Source organism: Paroedura picta, chromosome 18 (genome assembly GCF_049243985.1).
Source record: "Paroedura picta isolate Pp20150507F chromosome 18, Ppicta_v3.0, whole genome shotgun sequence".
Lineage (NCBI taxonomy): Eukaryota > Metazoa > Chordata > Lepidosauria > Squamata > Gekkonidae > Paroedura > Paroedura picta.
In genome coordinates this window covers 4,829,285-4,852,665 of record NC_135386.1, presented here as the reverse complement: position 1 = coordinate 4,852,665, position 23,381 = coordinate 4,829,285, and the positions used below count along the sequence as shown (strand labels likewise).

Here is a 23,381-nt window from a genome sequence, read left to right as displayed (position 1 = left end):
CAAGGTGATGGATCCGGGGGAGAAACCGGTCACAGAGAAAATTGTGTGTTTTTTTCGTGTAGGGGACACTATAGTAACGTAACGTCGATCTTTGTGCATGTTGATTCAGGAGTAAGTCTCATTTGGGTGGATCGTTGGTGTCCTCGCCTCCGGGATCTGTTTTCCTAGTTATTCTTGCAGATGTCTAGGCTTACCAGTAATGGGCTGGGGAAATACTGGAACTCTGAGGGTGTAGCTGCAGACTTCTCCCAAAGCTGCATTTTCTTTCTAGGGGAGCTGAAGCATGGAGATCAGTTATAATTCCAGCAGAGCTCCAGGCCCTCCCTGCAGGTTGGCAAGCCGTGGCTGGGTTGATCCTGCACAAGTAAAATGGGTTGGAACGCATTCCTCGGTTGGTTTGCAGGCCAGTGACTGTGCATGCGTGCTGGAACTTTAAAGACACAGTGTTAATGAGTCCTGCTCAGAGGGAAGATAGATTCCCATTCAGAAATGGTTACAAAAGTGCAGCGAGAGCCAGGAGCAGTCATTCTGTTTCTTTTAACAGTCATTCTGTTTCTTTTACACCGATTTCCCCCCTCCCCTAAATGGTACGGTCCACTGTGCCCCATTCTACATGATTTCCCTCTCCTCCCCCAAATGGTACGGTCCTCTGTGCCCCATTCTACATGATTTCCCTCTCCTCCCCCAAATGGTACGGTCCTCTGTGCCCCATTCTACATGAGTTCGATCAGGGTTCTTGCGGCTCCTTGGGCGAGACCAATGCGGGGAAAGGGGGGGAGGGAGAAATAAAGCCTTATCGGGCTCGGGAGAGCGGCGCCTCCCCTCCCACAGTGACATCACTCCGCCTCAATCCGAGGCGAGCCTTGCGGCGGCCTCAATTAGCTCACCCCATGGAAGGAGCCACGGGGCGATGCCTGGGAGCCCTGGCAACGGGACATCCGGGTCCTCCCACACGCTCGCGATATCTTCCGAGGCGCCTGGTAGCCTTGGAAACGCGGCCTCCGCATAATCGCGGCCAGGGCCGGCGTCGTCGGAGTCGCCCGGTAACCTTGGCAACAAGACAACTCGCGGAGGCCGTTCGAGCCGGCATGGCGGAGGTGAAGGCCCGACCGGTAAGAGGAGGGGGGGGATTAATTTCAATAACATTCAATAATAATATTCTCCCGCCTTGTCCCGCTGCCCATTGGGTCCCAGGAGCGGGGGGGCCGCCTGAGAGGGCGCCCAAAGAGGCGGGAGGCAGACTGGCGCAGCTGCGGGCGCTTAGCCCGGCCTCCCTCGCAGGGCTGGCGGGAGGACGAGGCAAGCCCCTTTGCGAGGGAGAATGCATATTGATAATAGGGTCTTTAAAAATATATTTCAAGGGTAGTCAAACTGCGGCCCTCCAGATGTCCATGGACTACAATTCCCATGAGCCCCTGCTGGCAGGGGCTCCTGGGAATTGTAGTCCATGGACATCTGGACGGCCGCAGTTTGACTACCCCTGATATATTTACTTCCTTCACTGATAATGCGGCATGAACGAAGTCAATAGAAATGCACGCTCAGGAAGTCCCTACGCAGCTGGTCGGTCGGTCCGGAGCAGCGCCGCAAAATCAGCGTCCAGGGGCACCTTAAGGACCAACCAAGATTTCCTCAAGGCGTGAGTTTTCGTGTGCAGGCACAATGCCCCCAGAGGAAGTGTGCATGCACATGAACGAGCTATTGACGCACATTTTGTTGGTCTGTCCAGGTAAGTTTTGTCCGTTCTGGCTGGTCCCCATCTTCCACATCGGCTGCCTGACCCTTTCAAGGGCGGATGTCGAGGATTGAACCTGGGACCTTCTGCTTGCAAAGCAGACACAGTTTTGTGCTGGTCTTTGGGAAAAGCAGTTGTCCTGCCAGATTTCTTGAAATGTCTTGCAATACATTTCTTCAAAGGATATGACTCATTGCCACTGAACGTATCTGGGGACCGCAGGTGTTGAGTTTACCTGAAGAGTTTAGCAAGGGGGTGATCTACTTCCATTTGACTACATTTGGCATGGTACGGGATATGTCGATTGTGTGAGGCTGCCCTGGCTTTTTTATTTTATTTTTTGCAAGTGCCTTTTCCTGATTCAGCACTTATAGATTTCTGTTCCGTTTGAGTTTATAGCTGGGGAAAATTCAAAACATAAGCAATCTTGGATCACTCGGCAGTATCTAAATGTATCATCTGCTATCCAGTGCAGGCACTAGTATCTGAAAGTCATTTAGAATCGCTGCCTTTAATTTGTGCATGAAGCATTCTCTTTGGACAGAGGCACGTGGAGTTGAATCCATCAAACCCTGTAATAAAATTAGGCTCTTACTTGGATCTGGAACAAGGCACGTCCCTGCCTGTGCAAACACAGTATCTGACTGTCAGAGTTCAGCTTCTTGCCCTGTGATGGCAGTTTAATCAGATTACCTGTTGGTCATCCAGGTCCTTGCTCTAAAAGCATGTGTGTGCGTGAGAGAGGGAGAGGAACAGTCTTTATAAGATTAGAACAAAAATAGGTCCGGTCACTGAACCCAAGCTCTCCCATCAGTCTGGCAAGCTGCTCCTCAGATAATGTCAATAAGGCTTGCAAAAAACCACCCAGCAGTGGTCTCCTTCCAGGAAACTCATACGTTTCTTACTGGGAAAGAGTTTAGAGCCTCTTGTGGCGCAGAGTGGTAAGGCAGCAGACATGCAGTCTGAAGCTCTGCCCATGAGGCTGGGAGTTCAATCCCAGCAGTCGGCTCACAAGCTCAAAAGATTTGGGGACCCCGATATAGATGAATGGCTCCTCCACGTACAATAGAAAAAAGGTTTTAGCTTGGTGTTTTCCTGATTTGCTGGATTTCTGAATGAAGGGATTTTGGGGGGGGGGGGTTACTGCAGAACATTCTGTCATGTGACCCTTCCCTGCATTCCAACTGGGTGTCTGACTTGTGTTGTAGCCTGGACATGCACGATTACTGCCTCATTGAGCGCTAGGATTTTCTCTAAACCAGAAAATTCTTATTGGAGGCGTGTCTCAGTTAAAAAATCATGTGTGCTTGTTAAGAGTCCAGTCTCTCTTTGTGTTTTGTCACTGAATAACGGATGGATTTTCTGGGGGGGTATTATTTCAGATCGCATCCTTCCCAGTAGCCTTGGACCTTCCAAAAGCTCGCTCAGGAAAAGGTTTGTGGAACTGGAGACGTACTCATTGATTTAATGGGGAAAGCAATTTATGTGGTGTGTGTGTGTGGGGGGGGGGGTAAAATTCATCCAGGTCTTCCAAGCTAACCTGTTAGGTCCATCCCTGCACCACCTTTGATTTCCCTTTATAAATCATTGTGATCTCAGAAGTCATTTTACAGAAGGCGTCTGGTAGTCGCAGTATCTGTGACAGCAGCAGATCCCTTTGTCTGACTATAGGTATCTCCAAGTAAGGCATAGCAGTTCAATGCCCAAGTTAGCCCTGCCATCCTACAGTGGACTGCCTCTTTGGCTGCTGTTCTTTATTAATCAGGAATCGTCAACTAGAGAAGGGGTCCGGAAGGGCATGAGAGATCTCTCGGCCATTGGAAAACCAGTCAGCTGCAGCATGCTGCTAATTTCCACAGTGTCTAGCTAGAAAGAAAGAGCCTGGGGCTATTGACAACGCTTGACAGCTTGGGAAAACTACACGATAACAGAATCCTAATCCCCGTGTCTTTTTAGAAGTTTGCGGGAGGGAAGTTGGGAAAGTTGACATAAAGCTTGTTCTCCACCAGGAGGGGCTATAGAGTCAGGAATGAGCAAACTCCCTCAAACCTTTCCCCCCCCTCCTCTTCCCTCCCCCCCTCCCATCCATTTTTCCCTCCTTGTGTATCAGGAGGGCCTATTAATGCAGCGCTAGTGAGATGAATTATAGCTCTGCCGCTGGCACCCGAATTGTACATGATGGGTTTTATTAAACCCAGCTGACTGTAAATAACTGTGAGCCACACAGGTTTACCGTTTGATTTAAGGCCGGGTCCAGTGGCCATTTGCAAAAGCGAGCAGAAGGGGAGAAAAAAATGGAATGAAAAAAAAAAGAAACTCAGCGCTAGCTGGAGGGGGCGGGAGGCTTCAAAGGTTTTCCGCTGGCCGAACGTGCCGGGCGATGCAGACGCCTTGCACCGAGTTTGCATGCAGCGAAGCAAAAGATCTTGTGCTGCATAATTTATTACGGGAGCCGTCAGGCCGTTCAGGTTGCGGGTGGCAATTTTGGTAGACATTCAGCATAACGTCTTGATAAGAGCCGGTTATGCTAATTCAGCTCTGGTCTGATCCCCAGCGAAAAGCCTAATCTCTCATAAAAGCTACTGTTTCCACGGAGGGTTGCGTGCTCTGAACTGGAAAGTCACCTGGAGATTCTTTTGGGGGGTGGAGCCTGGGGGTTTGGGGAGAGAAGGCACCTCAGCAAGCTACAGTGCCATAGAGTCTACTTCCCAGAGCAGCCATTTTCTCCAGGGAGCTGAGCTTGGTCAGCTGGAGATCAATTGTAATATTGTGTGTGTGGGGGGGAGATCTCCAGGTGTTGCATGGAGGCTGGCAACCCTGTATCCACACCTCCCAACCTGCTGAGGAACGGGCCTCCACAGCTGCCCTCTACTGCTGAACCCTGATGCTGTTCTTTGTAAACGGGGACTGCTAGAGCTGATGCCTTTGCTTGCAGGCGTAAGATTTTACCAGCACTGGCCTACCAACAGAGCGAGAAAGCTCTCCCGGGGCTCCCATACACGGCACTGCTCCTTGTGCGCTCCATGCAGGAAGGGAATGGCTGCCAGTCTTTTTCTTTAAGCACCCAAGCCCCTTCCCTTTGCTCTGCCACCACTCTGGCGTCTTTAGGTCCTTGCTTCCCTCGCGTCTTCGAAAAATGAGTGGCAGTCCCTGCATAAATCGAAAGCTGCTGCAAAACAAAAGCATTCAGCAATTGATTTCCCCACCGTGGCAGAAAACGGGGAGGTGCACATTCAGACGCTGCTTTGGGGCATTTTTGACCATTTGTTCAATCTCAGAACAGCCCATCTTTCTTTTCATCCGCTCGGATCCCCCCCCCCCCCAGCTCTCCTTGTTGCATGTGCTGATATAATTGCAGGATCACCTTCACAGTTGCTCTCAAGCCCCCACCCCCACATATCTGTTCCTGGTCGGCATCTGGGGTGCCCCACAGCTAAAGCTGGATATGGAGCATCTCGTTCATGCCGTTGCTCTGGTAGCCCCGTGCCTTTGTTTTCTGCCAGGAGTCTCAGTCACCATATCAGATTGCAAACATTCAATTTGCCCATCGGTTGCTATGGCTACCCTTTGGGCTACTACTATCATTTTCAGCGGCAGAATCAGTGGGTATCCGTCTGGTACTGAAAGCAGCATAGCTTTTCAAGAGTCGAAATCCAACCGAAATCCAATCCCTGTTCTCATATTTACTGCTGGTGAGGGGAACCTCCACATTCAGAGGCACTAAACCTTTGAATCCGAGAGCCAGGAGGCAAGATCAGGGGGAAGGCTTTGTCCTCTATGCCCCGTTGTTCCTCCAAAGGAACTGGTTGGCTACAGTGTGTGATGGGAGCTGGACTAGATGGACCACCAGTCTGATCCAGCAGGGCTCTTCCAATGTTCTTAGAAAGACCTCGGCTTCTATGCCCTGTAGTTGGTTCTCCAGAGGAACTGGTTGGACTATTGCTCCAGGTGGAACCTTCTGTCTTGATTTTTTCACTCTCTGGGTAAAGTCTGGGGTAGTTCAAGATCTGAACAGGAGCCATCTGCTCCCTACCTGAACGCTTGTTCTGCCCATTTTTTGCACAGTGGCGGAACTGCCCATTCTGGAGAAAAGGAACTGGCTGATACACCTGCACTACATCCGCAAAGACTATGAAGCATGTAAGGTAAGAGCGCTGTGCTTTTGGAAAGGTGCTTCCAGAGCTAGAGAAAGTATGGAAGAGGGCAACCCAGGTGATGAGGGTGCTGGAGCTGAAGAGTCTGTGGGAAGGCTGAAGAGTCTGGGACTTTTCGGTGTAGAAAAACAACAACTAAGGGGGAAGGGGAACCCACCAAGGTTTATAAAATGCACAACATGGAGGGAGCTGACAAAGAGAATGTTTTTTTCGCTTTCTCCCAAGATACTAGAGCAGTAGATTCAGAATGGACAAAAAGGAGTTACTTCTTTACCCAGAGAGTGATGGGAATTTGCTACCAGAGGATGTCGGGATAGCCACAGGCACAGATGGCTTGAAAAGAGGTTTCAGTGGCTACTAGACACGGTGACTAAAAAGGAACCTGCATGTTGCTGGCAGCAGCTGGCTACTGTGTGAGAGAGGATGGGCCACTGTTCTGCTCCAGCAGGGCTCTTCTGAGGTTCTTAAGTCTCCTCTGGGAAGGAGAAACCCCATAGAGAAGGGGTAGTCAACCTGTGGTCCTCCAGATGTTCATGAACATCTGGAGGACCACAGGTTGACTACCCCTGCCATAGAGAGTTCTAGGCAAGAGAGGGACGAATTTTATTTTTAAAAACAAATTGAAACAGAAAAACAGAATCAAGTTACATCTCCCTGTAAAGCTGCATGTTAAAACCAACACTGGCCACAGAAATATCAACAGACATTGAAACAGAAACGATCAGATCAATTAATTCTTCACTCAGTGTATGACGGGCAAAGCGTCTGACAGACGCTCCCCCCTGTTTTATAAAAATGACTTTCTTGAACCTATTTTGTCTCAACTGTATATATGTCATCAGTCTTCCCAATTTTGCAAAGGAAGAAAGAAAGAGGGATCCTATTATGGATGGGGCTGTTAACGGCCTTCCCTTTGGAAGTTAGACAAGAGATTTAAAGCCTTTTTTTAAAAATACACGGGAGGTAATTTATGATTAGCGTAGTGAAAAGACAGAGTGCACCTCTAGGACTATTCATCCAGGCTCTTAGTTCTACAGGCAATGAATAGTCGTAGCACTTGAGGAGCAGAAATCCCACTTTCTGTAGTGTCACCTGTACAGCTGCTATTGCTTTAATGGCAAGAAGGGTGCTTTAAGAGGGCACCCGAAGACAATTAAGCAAAAGAGGGGACCCTTACACAAAAGAGAGCTCCCTTTCTTGAATAATTCCCCTTTAAGAAGTGCTTTGCCAAGATGGACCAATTACCAGTGAAGAAAGAATGGTTAGATTATAGTGGGGGGTTTACACTAAGCAGACAAGGCTTGGGCATTTGCTATATACCTTCCCTTAATGACTGCTGGATTAATTTCAGAGAATCAGAGTACCTTTATTGGCATAAATTTCAAGGCAAGGCAATTTTCCTAAAGGGCTCAGATGGTGGGTTATTAACCACACGGTTCACCCGGTCTAAAACTTTTTTTAAAAATCGTGTGTTATTAAAAAATTACTCCCTTCCACTGTGTGTTTCAGATGGCTATAAAAGAGCAACTTCAGGAGAGCCATGGAATGTGTGAATATGCAATCTATGTTCAAGGTAAACGTCTGGCAATCCTGATATGCTTCAAGCTTGAAATGCACCAGCACAGAATCCAAGCTAAATCTTCTGCTCATGGAAGGGGAGGTGTAATTTCTCCCTCTCCCCTGCTGTGTAGACCCCCAGTTTGCTCCTTGTGATCCTTCTGAGGATGCCATTAGAGGAGGGTGACATCACTTCCGGGTGCTGAACTAGGAGTTTCCCCTCATCTTTATGATAAGAACCATAGAGAGATGGTGAAAATCCTAGAGGGTCATTATAGAGGCCAGGTTCCTCCTGGGATGGGGGGAATCCCCAGATTAATGAGTGTTGTTTCATTTCAGCGTTGATATTTCGCTTGGAGGGGAAGATTCAGGAGTCCCTGGAACTTTTCCAGTCTTGTGCTATCCTCAGTCCTCAGAATGCAGACAACCTCAAGCAGGTGGCTCGGTCATTGTAAGTGGCCTTTTCTGCCTTCAACATGGGCGTGTCTCTCGGGTGGGGTGAGGTGGGGCTTGAAGGCTCTTTCGTCTCCATGACCTGCCACGTTGGCACAGAGATGCGCTCCTCAGTCACGCCTCAGTCCTGACAATTAAAAGAGCCTCTGGACTGGTTTAATGTCTTTCATTGGACTGGTTTAATCTTTCAGGGGCTCAGAGTATGTGACGTTTTCCATTCTGAAATGTTTGTTTCGAAAGAAAGACCTCCCGCATTTACATCCCACCAATTTTTGAAACGCAGAAATCTCCTGCGCAGCCTCTGAATACTTGCCTGAAATCGCCCCTCTGCTGTCCAGTCTTTATCATCTTGTGTTTTAATGGATTTGATTTCTTGAAGCAGGGGTAATCAAACTGTGGCCCTCCAGATGTCCATGGACTACAATTCCCAGAAGCCCCTGCCAGCATTCGCTGGCAGGGGCTCCTGGGAATTGTAGTCCATGGACATCTGGAGGGCCGCAGTTTGACTACCCCTGTCTTAAAGCATCTTCATTCCCATTGCCTGGCCAATAGAAATGAGGACAGAGGAAAAGATAGGCTCTGAACTTTGGTTGCAGGTTTCTTCTGGGGAAGCACAAATCGGCCATTGAAGTGTACAGCGACGCGGCCAACCTCAGCAAGAAGGACTGGGTAAATAAGCTTTCTTTCCCACCACTTAAATATAAGGGTCCAGAGCATGGGTCCCTGACTTTTTTGAGCCTGTGGGCAGCCTTGAAGTTCCAACACAGGGCACAGGTTGCAGAACGGCTGCTCCTGGAGGCGGAGCCAGCCTCAGAATGGCCTTTTCAGGAGCCAGCCACAAAATGTTAGGGAGCCACGTCACTTATAACTCTAGTATAAGTGCCTTTTCAGCATGTCACGCAGAAGCTTTGTTTAACAGGATGTCGTAAAATCTGCACAACCAATCAGAAGCCCAGCGGCGCTGGCTGCTTCAGGCTGGAACGGCCGCTTTGGCAGCTGACGCACACAACCCTAATTCTCAGGCTGTGATCCTGACTCTCTTTATTTATTTTCTTATTCTCAACTGGCTTACGGCAACCCCTGGTGGGGTTTTCAAGGCAAGAGGCATTCAGAGGCGGCTTGCCATGGGCTGCCTCTGTGTCAAGAAGGTCCTTATATGCCTCTTTTTCTCTACCTGAATGAGGCTTAAAGCTGCTTACAGTCGCCTTCCCATTCCTCTCCCCACAACAGACACCCTGTGGGGTGGGTGAGGCTGAGAGAGCGCTGATATCACTGCCCGGTCAGAACAGTTTTATCAGTGCCGTGGCGAGCCCAAGGTCACCCAGCTGGTTGCATGTGGGGGAGCAGGGAATCAAAGCCGGCTCGCCAGATTAGAAGTCCGCACTCCTAACCACTACACCAAACTGGCTCTCAAGTCTCCTGGTGGCCTTCCAATCAAGCACTGACCTGCTTAATGTCTGAGATCTGGAGAGATTGGGCTCGCCTGGGTCTTCCAGCTCAGGGCAGCTTTGCTTCCGAGCGCACTATTAATACACAGGCTCATCAGCCCAGGTGGCGACTTGTCTTTCAGGGGGCCTGCCAGGTCAGCCATAGCCGGAGAGCTATTCTGATGGTTTTTAGCAGGCATGACATTCTATTGTTCTGCCAGGACTGCCTGGAACACGCTCTCTGTCAATGCAGCTTGCCATCTGTGCTGCTCAGCATGAAGATACTTTTGTGGCCTGTGTCATTAAGGTATTTAAAACTTCCCTGCATCTGGAAGGAACGTTTCCCAGGGAGGACAGGCACTTAACCTTAACACAGTGGCGGTTCTTTATCTGGTGCTGGCTCAGAGCCAGCAGGGTGTTAAGAGTGGCGGACTCTATTCTGGAGAACTGGGTTTGATTCCCCACTCCTCCTCCACATACAGGCAGCTGGGTAATACTGGGCCAGTCACAGTTCCCTTAAAGTTATTCTTGCAGAGCAGTTTTCTCAGAGCTCTCTCTGCCTCACCGACCTCACAGGGAGTCTGTTGTGGGGAGACGAAGGGGAAAGTGTTGGTAAGCCACTTTGGGACTCTTCAGGTAGTGAAAAGTGGGGTATAAAAACAGTTTCTTTTAGCTTACAAAGTGCCAGTTGTGGGGAGAGGAAAGGAAAGATTTTTGTAAGCTGCTTTGAGACTCCTTTGGGTAGTGGAAAGCGAGGCATAAAAACCAACTCTTTTCTTCTTCATTTCTTCTGAGGATGGTAGCTAGACGTTTTGCAGGCTTCTGGCAGCTGGTTTCATGCGCCTGGTGAGCTCAAGGCCAGACTTTTTGGCACACACACGGTCACCAGAATGCGGTGGGTGATATTTACCATTGCCCTCTTTTCTTTCCCACTTAGGAAATCTTCCACAACTTGGGTGTCTGCTACATGTATCTCAGACAATTCGACAAGGTAACGTGCAACAATACAGGGGTTGCCAACATGTTGTCCGTGTTCTCACACACTTCCCAACCGTTAGGAAGTGGGTGGGGACAGCGAGGCTCCTGATTTATTGACGATCTGATTGGCTGTGCAGATTGTTCTAGAAATGTTACTTTGGCAAGCGGCTGCCAGCACTGTGTTTCTGAAGGTAAACTGCTGCAGAGGCGGTTGAGGTGATGATAAGGTTGGGAACCTCTGGTGTAACATCAACTGTCACAGTGTAGAGCCAGTTTGGTGTGGTTATGAGTGCGGACTTCTAATCTGGCATGCCGGGTTCGATTCTGCGCTCCCCCACATGCAGCCAGCTGGGTGACCTTGGGCTCGCCACGGCACTGATAAAACTGTTCTGACCGAGCAGTGATATCAGGGCTCTCTCAGCCTCACCCACCTCACAGGGTGTCTGTTGTGGGGAGAGGAAAGGGAAGGCAATTATAAGCCGCTTTGAGCCTCCCTCGGGGAGAGAAAAGCGGCATATAAGAACCAACTTTTCTTCTTCTTCTGTAATCTCAGGGCTCTCTCAGCCTCACCCACCTCACAGGATGTCTGTTGTGGGGAGAGGACAGGGAAGGTGACTGTAAGCCGCTTTGAGCCTCCTTCGGGTAGGGAAAAGCGGCATATAAGAACCAGCTCTTCTTCTTCTTCTTCTTCTATTAGTCAGAGCATCAGGCTAGGACCAGTGTCCTGTTGTTGGCCCTGCAGAGGAACTGGTCGGCCGTTGTGTAAGATGGCACAGAACTTGGATAGACCCTTAGCCCAGTCCAGCAGGGCTCTTCTGATGTTTGTATGAGTCTGGACTTGACATTGACCTCTTGACCTGGAAGCGTGTCACAAGGCCTTGGCCCAGTTACCCAGCCTCAGGCCCCGAAGGCCTGCTTTAGCATTGCAAGGCCTTATGAAAGCTGTGAAGTAGAACAGCACCGTTTCTGTTCCGAAGCTCCGGCCAGCAATCACGCCTCGGCTCCTCTTATCTCTCGGACTCTTCTGTGAGCAAGGAAGCCAGCGGTTGAGCAACTGCTGGTCTTCTGGAGATGTGGCAGCCCACCTGTGGGGAGACCGTCAGCCTCTCCCGCGTTGGACACGCCAGTGACAGGACAGCTTCCGTCTAATCCTCGAGAGCCCTGGAAATTGCCCTTTTCCCGTCCGGCTTGGGGAGCGAGTCCCGCATTCCGCACAAGCTGTTGACTTTGCAGTTTTTATGCAGAGGCCCTGCTGGTGTCTTAATGCGGCGTTAATGTCTGTGAAACGGCCTCCCCTGCCACCGCTTACCGAGCGTGCTCCTTGCTCTGTGTCACGCAGGCCTATAAAATATAATGAGGCCCGGAGAGCGCGCTGGCCAGTTTCGTAATGACTACCCGAACAGCGCATAATCTCTTCTGCCCCGTCAGCGTTCCTCTCCCCTCCTTAATGCACCTCCGAAACCTGCAACCTTTCATTCCCGTCCTCCGGCTGGGCCCTGGGGGGGAAGAGAGGCCATTGCAGTCAATTCCTGTCATTGCCAGGGGATTAGCGATGGGCCCTGGAGGAGTTCTCTTCCTCGGCTGCAGCTCAGCAGACCTCTGGGCTCGGTGCTGGGATCAGCATTCTGCAGAGAGAGAGAGAGAGAGAGAGAGAGAGAGAGAGAGAGAGAGGGGTGAGCTTTAAAAGGCTCAGCTCCCTTCCGTCCCCACAAAATAGCCTAAGTCGAGAATCCTAGAATGGAAGCTCCCCAAGGAAGAGGAGTGATGAAGTGAAGGCAGTTCTGGCCCCACTGGCCGGCCAGGGTGCTGCTTTGCAAGGGGATGGGAAAGACCTCTGCCCAAGACCCTGGGGAGCAGCTGCTGGAACAGACTCCCTGGAAGGCCCAAGGGTCTACTTGGCATAAAGCAGCTTCGTGCAGTCTCCTTAACTTGGTAGAAGTCTGAGAAAAACATATTTTTTCCCCCCAGACAACTCCTTCTGCATTTCCCCTGAGATTGAGAAGAGGAGGGGAAGCATTTTGAGAATTAGTAATAGCCTTTTGTCTGTGCCAGAGGTCCCCAGCGTGGCTTCCGTGGGCACCATGATACCTGCCAACATCTTTCCTGGCATCCATCAGGTGTTTGTAGAAAGTGGGCGGGTTCATTTGGAGCCCTTCTGCTCAGTAAAGCTATCTGGCCGTCCACCGGAGATCAGTTTGACTGTAGTTGAGCAAAACAGGAACATGGCTTCCACCACAGCTCAAGGTTCTTCACTGTGTCACTGAAGGGAAGCTGCAGCAGCCATTTTGTGGGCGGCTCTTCCTCCCCACGGCACCCATTTTGTGGCAGCCGTTTTGCAGCTGAAGAAGAGTTAGGTTTTATACCCCGCTTCTCACTCCCTGAAGGAGACTCAAAGCAGCTTCCAATCAACTGCCTTCCCTTCCTCTCCCCAAAACTGTGAGGTAGGTGAGGGTGAGAGAGCTCTGACAGAACGACTCTGTGAGAACAGCTCTAACAGGACTATCACTAGCCTGAGGTCACCCAGCTGGCTGCGTGTGGAGGAACAGGAAATCAAACCCAGTTTTCCAGAGTAGAGGCTGCCACTCTTAACCAGTTTAGCAAACTGGTTCGGTGTCAGAATTCCAGAAGTGCCTGAGGGCCCGAAAGGGAGGGGACCCTTGGTCTATGCAGCTAGTGGTTGTTGCTCTTTTGTGATCTCCCTCCCCCCCCAAGCTGCTGGATCCTTTCAGCTGCTTTTTGAAAAGAGTCCCTGGAGCAGTTCAGCTCAGGTTGTGCAGAGGGGGTAGATGGAAGGGGAGGGAGTGGGCAAGCGGATTTTGAAAATCCTGTGGTGTAAAAAAAACTATCCCCAGGGAGGCTGGGGTCCTTGGCTGTCCACTGTTCTCCTTTCCTTCTCTGAGAGCCAAGAGGCTTCAGCTGGAAAAAGGGAGTCCCAGGACTCTGAGTCGTAGCCACTGATTGTTTTTTTTTTCTAGCGCTGAGCTATTGTGATCATTTTTCTGGTTTCAAAGCCATCTGTGCAACTGCCAAAGCTAAAAGTGCAAGCTTTTAATTCAATTTAATTTATTTAGGGATGAAAATGAGCTCCCAGGCTACCGAAATCTGCCTGCAGACCCCGGGTCTCTTTTCTCTCCGAGGCGAGGTTCAGGACTTGATCCGGAGTGTTGGTTTGAGGCTGCCTTGCATCCTTTTGAGACCCGCGTTTCCTTTGCCTCCTCCAGGCAAAAGAGGAGCTGAATGCTGCCCTGGAGCTGAGCCGGCACGACTTGACCTATGTGACGCTGGGGAAGATTCACCTGATGGAGGGGGACACCGAGAAGGCCATTGAAGTCTATAAGAAAGCCGTGGAGTAAGATGTTGTCTTGAAGGCTGCCTTTTATTTACTGATTGATTCATTATTAGTTGGAGCTAATAGAGGGGGAGGGGGACGTGGCCAGGGGTGGGAAAGCCTACCTGATTGGCCATTTGTCGGATGGCCAATCAGGTACACAACGAGTCCCAACTCCTCCCACCATCTGTCTAGCTTTATTTATGGTACAGATGTTTAGAGCCATTTGGGTGTTCCGATTCAGGTGCTTGATGAGTCTCGGGACGTCTCCGTTCAAAGATCATGTGTTCTTTTGCATAACAGTTTGTAATAATTTATTATTTATTTTATTTTAATTTAATTTATATACCGCCCTCCCAGGAGGCTCAGGGCGGTTTACATGGAAGATACGAACGATACATAAACAATGAACGTTCCAGGTTGCTTAAAAGCCCCTGGGGTCTCTTCTTGTGTTTCAGGTTCTCTCCCGAAAACACAGAGCTGCTGACGACCCTGGGCTTGCTCTACCTGCAGGTACGGGAGGGGGTGGAACTGGGGCGTGTTTCTAATTGTTGCACCCTATTAGCTCCGGACAGGATCCTTCCCAATAAGCAGGGACCTGTGGAATTCTGACACAGGGCAGTGGGCTGCTAGCATAGGAAGCAGGGTGCAACCACAAATTCCTCCTCCTCAAGAAAGAGCACTCTGATAGGCGGGGGCACATCAGCCGGAGAGACGAAGAAGCTGGGTCCTTTTCCAGTCCTGCCTAAAATAAAAAGAACATGAGATCACCAGGATGGAAATGCAGCGCTCAGCTGGTTTGTTATGAGTCCGGGAGGAATTGTGCCGTCTGGAGCACTGTAAGAAATCACCCTCTCCGGATGTGCTGAGAACGGGACCAGAAAGCCCAACAACCAGGTCGTTCTTCCTGCCCTGTTGTTTAAGCTTGAGTGCCGCTTCTCACCATGTATTTATCCTCTCTGCGCTTTGTAGCTTGGCGTTTACCAGAAGGCCTTTGAGCATCTCGGGAATGCGCTCACGTACGATCCCAGCAACTATAAGGTACCTTTGGGAATGCAAATGGGTTGCTTTCTTGTCGAAAGAAACCTAAGCCTTTGGAAAAATGAATAAATAAGACTGCCAAAAGTTAGCCCTAGAAACTGACTGCATAAAATAGCCAATAATGGAATATGAGCCATCCGGATGGCCCTGTGATCTCCCTCCCTTCATCCCTCCCTCCACATGGGTTTTGATATCTCCAGTCCTCTCTGACCCCTAAGAAATGTTTCTCCCTGCAGTACTTTTGGCCGTTTTCACCTCCCCAGATTGCTGCAAAAAAAGAGCCCGGTTTTCTCATCCAGCGAATGTTGTTTCATTTTCAAGGCCATTCTGGCAGCCGGCAGCATGATGCAGATGCACGGGGACTTTGATGTGGCCCTCACGAAGTACCGGGTGGTGGCCTGTGCTGTTCCCGAAAGCCCCCCACTCTGGAACAACATTGGGATGTGCTTCTTTGGCAAGAAGAAATATGTTGCGGTAGGTGTCAGCTTTGAGCTTCTTGCCTCCCCATCCCTACCCCCCAGAATTAGTTCTACTGTAGGATCAAGCGTGAGCACCTAACATGGTTGGCACACTACCCTAGCAATGACACCTTGACTCTGCACCATTTGTGGCCCATTCATTCATCTCGGCTTAGTATATATATAGTGAAGGGCAGGGTACAAACCAGCTCTTCTCTCTGCAGCGGCAATTGAGGAAAGACTGCCTTCCCTCTTCCTGATCGGTACTGTTTCCCTCTGCAGGCCATCAGCTGCCTGAAGCGCGCCAACTACCTGGCCCCCTTTGACTGGAAGGTCCTGTACAACCTCGGGCTGGTCCACCTGACGATGCAGCAGTACGCCTCCGCCTTCCACTTCATCAGCGCTGCAGTCCACCTCCAGCCAAAGCTGGGCGAGCTCTACATGCTGCTGGCAGGTAATGGCGCCCTCTCACCTGATGACCACAAGAAACGCTCCCGCGGTGGTTTGGCATCGGCGATCCATCACTCCCCATGCTACAGTCCCTCTGAGGGAGAGCCAGCTTGGCCGGGTTTGATTCCCTGCACCCCCACATGCAGCCAGCTGGGTGACCCTGGGCACTGAGAAAGCTGTTCTGACTGAGCAGTAATATCCGGGATCTCTCAGCCTCATCTCCCTCCCAGGGTGTCTGTTGTGGGGAGAGGAAAGGAAAGGAGATTGTAAGCCGCTTTGAGACTCCTTCGGGTAGAGAAAAGCTGCATACAAGAACCAGCTCTTCTTCTTCTTCTACATATGGATTTAGGTAGTCGGGGGGGTTAGAATCCAGATCTCCCAGCGTTGAAAGAGGGAAGGGAGTCTTTCTGTCCCGATCAAGACAGTCCTGCGCCCTGCCCCGCCCTCCTCCTGCTTCGATCCCGCCTGATCGCATTGCTGAAGTGGAGACGAAGCGCTGATTTAGCAATCCGTCACATCCCTAGACTAACGTCCCCCGGCTTCTCCCTCTTAATGCAGTTGCACTGACGAACCTGGCTGATACGGAGAACGCCAAGTTAGCCTACCAGAAAGCTGCCGCACTGGACACGTAAGTGGGGTTTCCCCCGTTGCTTCCGGGGTACCTGCAAGATGGATTTTTTTCCTGTGGAGAGCATGGCATCTGTTCCTATCACAAAGAGATGCTACGGATTCTGTGAAGGCTCAAGGGGGTGGCAGGTGACAGTGGATGAGCGAGAGGGTTGTGAGTGTCCTGCATAGTGCAGGGGGTTGGACTAGATGACCCAGGAGGTCCCTTCCAACTCTATGATTCTATGGAGGACTCAGTGCATGTCCTCTTCGCCTCGTCATGTGTTTCCTCCCTTCTTGGCGCAAAAGGAGACGTTCACCCAGATGAAACGGCCCTTGCTGAATGAAATAGTTCCGTTCCCTGCCCTTGGCCTCCAGCACCAATTGTGGTTGGATCCTGTCCCTCCCCCCCCCCCCAATACACACACCCCCTTCTGTTTTTTCCTGGCACACAGGTACAACCCCCTGGTCAACCTGAATTACGCCATCCTGCTGTACAACCAGGGAGAGAAGAAAAACGCTGTCCTCCAGTACCAGGCGATGGAAAGCAAGGTCAGCACGCTGAAGGAGAACAGCGTGATGGAGCTGGACCCAGAGGTACCTCGAGTCAGACCAGGCTTTCCCAGTCTGTGGGTCGATGCAAAAGTGGGTCGCAAAGCCTCTGAAAGTGGGTCGCAGGCCACCCGTCCCCTGCCCAGAAGCTGAGCTCTCACTTCTTTGGTGTGCATACTGGGGGGGGGCAGCTGCACCTGGGCGTGGCGTTTGTCGCTTTCTCAAAACATCTGGGTGGGCACTATAACAACCAGAGCGCTAGAATTGATGGGAGCAAAGGTCGCAGTTAGCCTCGGGCCCCCGAAAACCTTGAGCCGGCCTGCCTGGGATGAGCCGCTATTCAAAGCCAAACACAGTCTGAGTCTGGTGGCACCTCAACGTTTAATTCAAGGTGTAAGCTTTCAACTTCGGTGCTCTTCAAGGTGCTGCCGGACTCAGACTTTGTTCTGCCGCTTCAGACCGACACGGCGACCCACCTGGATCGTTCAGAGTAAATTTAGACTTGTGCCGAAAAGCTTGGGAAGCACCAATTTGGACCAACCGCAAGGGGCGTCGAGAGCAGCTTTGCTTCCCGAAAGCACAATTGAACCCATCCGCAGAGAGCCCCCCTGAAACACCCGCCGGCCCCTTGCATACTTGCAAGCGACACAGCAGAAGGCCCTCCTTCACCATGTCCGCGCCAGGCTGGGATGCTCAGTCAAAGCTCTCTCGTCTTTGGGATACTCCCTCCACGGGGCAGCGATGCTCCCCTGGATGCCTGTCTCGCAGAAGCCAGTTGAGAGGTGGAGATGGTGTCCAAGGGTCCTGCTCTGGCGCTTGACCTTCCACTTCCGGCCGCTTTCCCTCCCCGCTCTTCTCTTCTCAGATGGTGGACACAGCCCAGAAGCTGGCCGTCTCCCTGGAGCTGGGAGAGAGCTCCGTGTGGTCCAAACCGGCGAATGACGCCAGGTCGAAGCCGCGCGGGAATTCGGCCGGCAAGTCTGCCGGCGCGCAGCCACTGGGGTCGAACCAAGCCCTGGGACAAGCCATGTCTTCGGCCGCTGGATATGGGAGGAGCATTCAGTTCGGGCCAGGTACGGTCGACTCCCTGCCCCGCTTGTGTTTGTGAAGGGGGCATTAGGATGTGCGCGCCCCTGTCCCTCCTATCGCCCAACATTTGGGAGGGATGCTGGTTACTGGGAATGACAGAGTCGTGGCTGAAAAGACCAGCCCTTGCACCTGTGGGGTTGGAGGACCTCTTAGGGTCTATTGTGGCAGCTACAAGGCTTTTAATTGGCCACTGGAGATTTGACTGGCTGGGATTTTCATTGTGTGATGCGGCGGCAGCTATTTTGTGGCTGGCTTCGACCTCCTACAGCAGCCGTTTTGTGACTGCGCCCGCCATGCTGTATCTGAATTCCAAGGCTCAGAAAGGTTCCATGGTCAATGAAGCTGCTGGTTTTCTTTAGCAGCCTCTCGGTCCACAGTAGCCATCCAAGGGCTTGTGCGGAGCCCCTGCCCTTCACTGCCTTCAGCGATGGCTGTTTGCTCGCTTTCCTTCTTGCAGGTACAGGGACTTCGGCTCAGCAGATAAAGCCCCCCTCCCTCCCCCTGGAGCCTGACTCTGACACAGAGGCTGGCCCCGAGGAGGCCGGCTGCAAAACCCAGCCTGCGGGACGAGGAGGAGGATCTGGGGGAGATGCCTGACCGGGGGAGCTTGTGAACTCGACGGGACCCACCCCCCGCTGGGAGCCCAAACCCCAGGGAGACGGAGGTGCAATGCGCAGCACTGGGAGCCGCGCTAGGAAGCCCTTCTCCTCCACGTTCCACGTAGGAGAGGGATCGTGGAGGAAGCTTTCCTGGAGGCAGCCGGCCTACCCCAGCGCGATTATGCTTTGTAGTAACCGGGCATTAGGCCAAGAGCAAAACAGCCATCCCTCGTGATGTGCCCAACAAAGCTTCCGGTGGATCGGACTGGCCTTCTGGAATCGGATCTCCGGGCTCAGCCGCAAGCCAGCCAGCCCCCCACCCACCCTCCCGGGGCCCTTGAACTAGTCTTTTGCCACATTTGGTGTGCTGCTTCCTCAGAGGACACCTGGAATGGACTCCCAGCGGCATCAGCTTTAGGAGACTGCCAAGGGGGGGCTCATCTGCCTTCCTTTGATTCCTGGCTGGCGGAAACCGGCCCCCTCAAGACTAGCAGCAGAGAACTTTATATATATAAATATATACACCACAAATTAAAGTAATTAAATGGATCGAAAGCTCACCTAAAGCTCTCTTTTTTGGGGTCCTCCCCACACTTTCTGCTTGGAATCCTTTGTATTGTCAAGTGAGTATTTGTGCTAGCCCAGCAGTGAATTCCAGGCTAGGCTGTTCATCCTTTTCCTTGTCCGCAGATGCTCAAAGTGATGTAGGAGACAGGACAAAAAACAAATTTTGGGAAGCACCGCAGCAGGAGGACGAGGGAGGGAGGGGGGGGGAATGTCAGAAGTAAAAAGTGTGATGTAAGTAAAGGCTGAGTGGTAGATTCTTACTCTGGAAAACTGGGTATGATTCCCCGCTCCTCCACATGAAACCTGCTGAGTGACCTTGGGCCAGTTCTCTCCCAGCCTCACCCGACGTCCCAAGGTGTCTGTTGTGAGGAGAGGATTTTAAGCCACCGAGGGGGACCTCCTTAGGGTAGAGAAAAGCAGGGCCTAAAAAGCCAGCTCTTCTCCCTCTCCCGTTCCCGGAGGACAACCTGCCTGAAATGCAATCTACGTTCAGAGCCGTGGAACGTGACCAAGAAAAGGAAAAAGAAGAGGACACCTTGGTATTTTCAATGCCAAATCACCGTTGAGTGCAAATGCTACCGCTTTTATTCGTTGTTTTTACCACAACCCCCTCATACACAACGTAAAGCGTCAGATCAACTTCATGGTTGGTCGTAAATCATCTAGGCAGACATTTGGCACAGTTCAGGAAGGTAAAGACTTCTTTTTGAGAAATCGTTCAAAGGGAAGCTTTGCGAACTGGCCTTCCCCTTTTACTGTTCTCTGGGAAGAGAGAAACCAGCGGGGTCGGCGTTCACCTCGCAGGTGACCTTGGCAAGCAGATCCCTCAGCAGATGCTACAGATGTGCTTTGCCGCTCTAAGCGATGCAGTGTGTGGCCTGCGAAGCCCTCGTTTGGTTCTTCCACCGGCAGCTTCCCTGAGAACTCTGCTGGGCCACAGCTACAGCCGCCTGGCAAGCTGAGGCAAGAAACTGCTGTGCTCCTGGGACGAGCAGAAGGGTAGTAAAGGGCGACTAGATCTACAGCACGCAAGTTTACTCTTTGCAAGCATCTCCCTGTGACCACCACAAGGCTCAAGGGACAGGTAAAGATGCACATTTTTCAGCATTTTGCCCCGCAGAATGATCTGCCTGTAGGAGGAGAGACTAGCCCTGCAGACAGGCATTAGACAGAGGCTCTGGGTGTTGTGCATTTGTCCTGTAACTGCAGCAACAGCTGGGGCGATCGTGGCTCAGTGGTAGAGCGTCTGCCTTGGTGTGCAGAAGGCCCCAGGTTCAATCCCCAGCTGAAAGGAGCAGGTAGTAGGAGACGGGGAGGACCTCGGCCTGAGACCCAGGAGAGGTCCAGCCTACGGCAGCTTTGTGATGTGGGCTTCACCAAAGCTGCCTCAGCAGTCTGGCTTCTTAGACACCGGCCCTTGTTTGTGTCATTTTGCTGATTATGTATTTTTTTTTTCCTTTATGGGAGGAGGCGGTGCCTTCTCAGGTACCCATGATAGCAAAAAAAAAAAGCCAGCTCTACACATCCATCTCAAGCTGGGTTCTTCAAGCCCGTTTGAGTACAGCAGTCAGCCACAAACCACTGCTTTCGTCTTTCTAACAGAGGTCAAATGTTTCTCTGTGCCCCGAAGCCTCAGACCTTTTTATCAAGAGAGCCCACGGACGCAAAAGCCTTTGTCCGATGCCTACCCGTCAAATCTAAAGCTGTAGGGGAAAACTCCGTCTCGCTTTGGTCTCATGTGATCCCACTGACATAATTGTCTAAACTCAGACCCCCTTTGCAAGGAGCACAGGCTAAAGCACAAGCGCAGGGGGGGCAATTGATTGATCCGGCTCCCAGCACAAAGGTTTTGGTTCTCCCAGCTGATGAGAGGGAATGTCCCCCCAAAAACTTGCTGATCAGAGTCCACAGTACTTGTCCGACATTCCTTGAATTTGAGGGAGTCTGTGTTAGCTTCTAGTCAAGAAAGGAGGTAACTGTTTTGGTTCTAACGACCAAAAGAGACTGTCTTCGAATCTAGGAGTGCCAATCCCATCGTGTTTTTCCATCACAGTCTCCAACCACTCTTGTCTCACTGGCTGTCACGTTTTAAACTCGGTGAGGCTCCGATCAGAAAGCCAAAAGTTCACTAATAATGCATGAGGGAAGGCTGGCTTGAGTGAGAGGAGGTGGGGCCCCCAAGGCCTGGTAGTCCGGATCATGTCAGAGTGAGGAACTGAAATGGGGCACCCGAGCCTGAATGGCCAGAGCACGCTTCATATAGTCGGCTACAGGTCCTGCACATTTCTATAAACACCTGCAGCTTGGAGAGAGAGAGAGAGAGAGAGAGAGAAATGGAATGCCCGAGAGAACAATTGACAGAAATCTGCACACAACGGCCAGAGGCAATTTCCTGAGCTCTGGAGAAACGCTTGCCTGCAGGCTACGTGGCCCCTGGAATCGCACACCAAGCAGAGGAAACCAGGAGTGACAGAGCAAATCAGTTAGCTTCCTTTCCCCTTATGCCGGAAAGGCTGGCATTTATCTGGAACAGGAAAAGGAGTTCTCTTGGTGCTGTTGGAGTGCGCTAGGAATCTTTGGCACCGACCGCAGATTCGGTTCCCCCCCTTCCTCGCGAGCTGTTGAGTAAAATCATAGGACAGGGTTTTGGTTCTTGCTTTGACAACTTCCGGTTACTGCCTCAGACCGACGCGGCATCGAATGGGTTTGTCTGCCTACAGTCCCAAAACGAAGCCACATCGGAGGGCGGAAGTCGGCACACACCAGCTGTGGAATGATCCGGTCGCTCACACAAAACTTAAATAGACTTTGGCTGCTTTATGGATACCCGGGTGCCTTTGGTGGGATGCTAGGTGAAAGAAGGGCAACCTAGGGGCAGTGGCGCCACTGGAGAAACGAGAAGTCCGGCCCTTGCCGCATTAGGAATGTCACAAAGCAGAGAAGCAACACAGCTGCCTTTTGCCTTCCTTGAAAGAAGGCCATTGGGAAGGTTTAACAGACTCCCTGGGAAAACTGGGCATTACGCACCCGACTCGACGTGGCGCGCAGCTTTCAAAATCATTGCAAACAATCGACTTAAAGCAGCAGCTGCTTTGGTTTTAAGCTGCCGTTCGGGAGGCGGAGGGGCAGGAGGTGGTCCCGATATTTAACCGCCCTGCAGTTAAGAATTCTCATGATCCTGCCGGGCTGCCAGACTGGGCCCAACTTGATCTTTGGTTCTTCCACGAAGCGCTGAATTCCACCCCACGTCTGCACGGGACATGCTGCTACGGGGAGATGCTTTCAGGCTACTGAGAAGAGAATTCGGAGTAAAGGAGTCCTTCGGCAGAAATGGCGTCGCCGAGGCCGACGGTCCGCAGCGGATCTCTGCACACCAGGACTGGAGTGTAGTGGAAGGAGATCCCGTCCCTGTGCCATTCCGACACGGGCTCACTGGGATTTAAGGCGATCACAGTGGATTGCCCTATCCGGAAAGTGGCAAACTCCCGTGGCGCTTTAAGGAAGACTCTGCTCGTGTCGATGGTTTCCGTGGCACAGGCCTGGGTGCCGGCCACTCTGGCCCCCGCGGCCACGGCCGCAGCCTGGTTGCCCCAGTAGCTGTCCACGGTAGCCAGGATGTGGTAGGCCAGGGTGTGAAAATGGATCCGGGTCAGGTCCGAGGCCTTCTCCGGAGTCCTTCCGTGCTCTTTGAGGATCCAGAAGAGGATGTCGCTGACGGCTCCCACGTCTGGGATGCCGTCCCAGGACGAGAGCGAGGCGTGAGGCCCGGCGGCCGCCTGCGTGAGGAAGAGCAGCTCCTGTTCGTTCAAGCCAATCGAGTCCACGAGAGGGAAGACCTGCTAACAGACAGAGAAAGTGACAGGTTGGCTTTCGGAGGAGGGCCGAGCTTCAGAAGTGCGACGTACGAAGCAAAACCGGGTAACCTTGGACATGCCACAGCTAGCAGTGCATCCACAGAGAAGAGCCTCTCAAATTCCAGTGGAAGAGAAGTGTGGATCCACAAGCCCCATCATTATGAGAAGTTGAGCATTCTACTCCCCACGTGGGAGCCTCAGTGGTATCCTGCCAGTTAATGGACTGTTTCGTTTTCAGAAAGGGCAGGGACTCGCTATTTCTGCCCCGAGCTAAAGGGAATAAGTTCCAGTATTCAGGATTTAGGAATCTCCTGGGTATCCGTAAAGCACTAATGGTACTCTGGAGATTATGGCAGCAGCTCGTCTCTTGGACCAGGAGCTTGCTGAAAAGGGCAAGGGCAAAAAACAGCCAAGAAGGGAACCATCAAGAGCTGGACTCTGCTGCAATCCTTGTTTAGACACTCATGGCTTGAATTCTGGTGCAAAAATTGACATTTTGGGGGGACGGTTTATCAGACAAGGAGCATAATGTG

At 51.7% G+C, this 23,381-nt stretch overlaps 2 protein-coding genes across 5 annotated transcripts in view; one reads left to right on the top strand and one right to left on the bottom strand.

Annotated features, from left to right (window-relative positions):
* The first annotated feature begins 861 nt into the window (after positions 1-861).
* Positions 862-23,381, top strand: part of BBS4 (Bardet-Biedl syndrome 4) — a 25,199-nt gene continuing 2,679 nt past the window's right edge. The window contains exons 1-16 of one of the 2 annotated variants that reach the window (XM_077317485.1): positions 863-1,112; positions 3,118-3,169; positions 5,801-5,880; positions 7,399-7,462; positions 7,786-7,897; positions 8,496-8,568; positions 10,264-10,317; positions 13,526-13,653; positions 14,091-14,145; positions 14,605-14,673; positions 14,995-15,147; positions 15,414-15,585; positions 16,140-16,209; positions 16,643-16,784; positions 17,605-17,812; positions 18,286-18,991. In XM_077317485.1, coding sequence (XP_077173600.1) covers positions 891-1,112; positions 3,118-3,169; positions 5,801-5,880; positions 7,399-7,462; positions 7,786-7,897; positions 8,496-8,568; positions 10,264-10,317; positions 13,526-13,653; positions 14,091-14,145; positions 14,605-14,673; positions 14,995-15,147; positions 15,414-15,585; positions 16,140-16,209; positions 16,643-16,784; positions 17,605-17,812; positions 18,286-18,425 — 1,794 coding nt within the window. In that variant the 5' untranslated portion in view covers positions 863-890 and the 3' untranslated portion in view covers positions 18,426-18,991. Of the gene's footprint in view, positions 1,113-3,117; positions 3,170-5,800; positions 5,881-7,398; positions 7,463-7,785; positions 7,898-8,495; positions 8,569-10,263; positions 10,318-13,525; positions 13,654-14,090; positions 14,146-14,604; positions 14,674-14,994; positions 15,148-15,413; positions 15,586-16,139; positions 16,210-16,642; positions 16,785-17,604; positions 17,813-18,285; positions 18,992-23,381 lie in introns of those variants that run through there. The other variant, XM_077317486.1, reaches the window with a different exon arrangement.
* The window catches only part of ADPGK (ADP dependent glucokinase), a 15,699-nt gene continuing 11,874 nt past the window's right edge, over positions 19,557-23,381 (bottom strand). For 2 of the 3 annotated variants that reach the window (XM_077317509.1, XM_077317508.1), the window contains exon 8: positions 19,557-22,833. In XM_077317509.1, coding sequence (XP_077173624.1) covers positions 22,282-22,833 — 552 coding nt within the window. In that variant the 3' untranslated portion in view covers positions 19,557-22,281. The remainder of the gene's footprint in view (positions 22,834-23,381) is intronic. The other variant, XM_077317510.1, reaches the window with a different exon arrangement.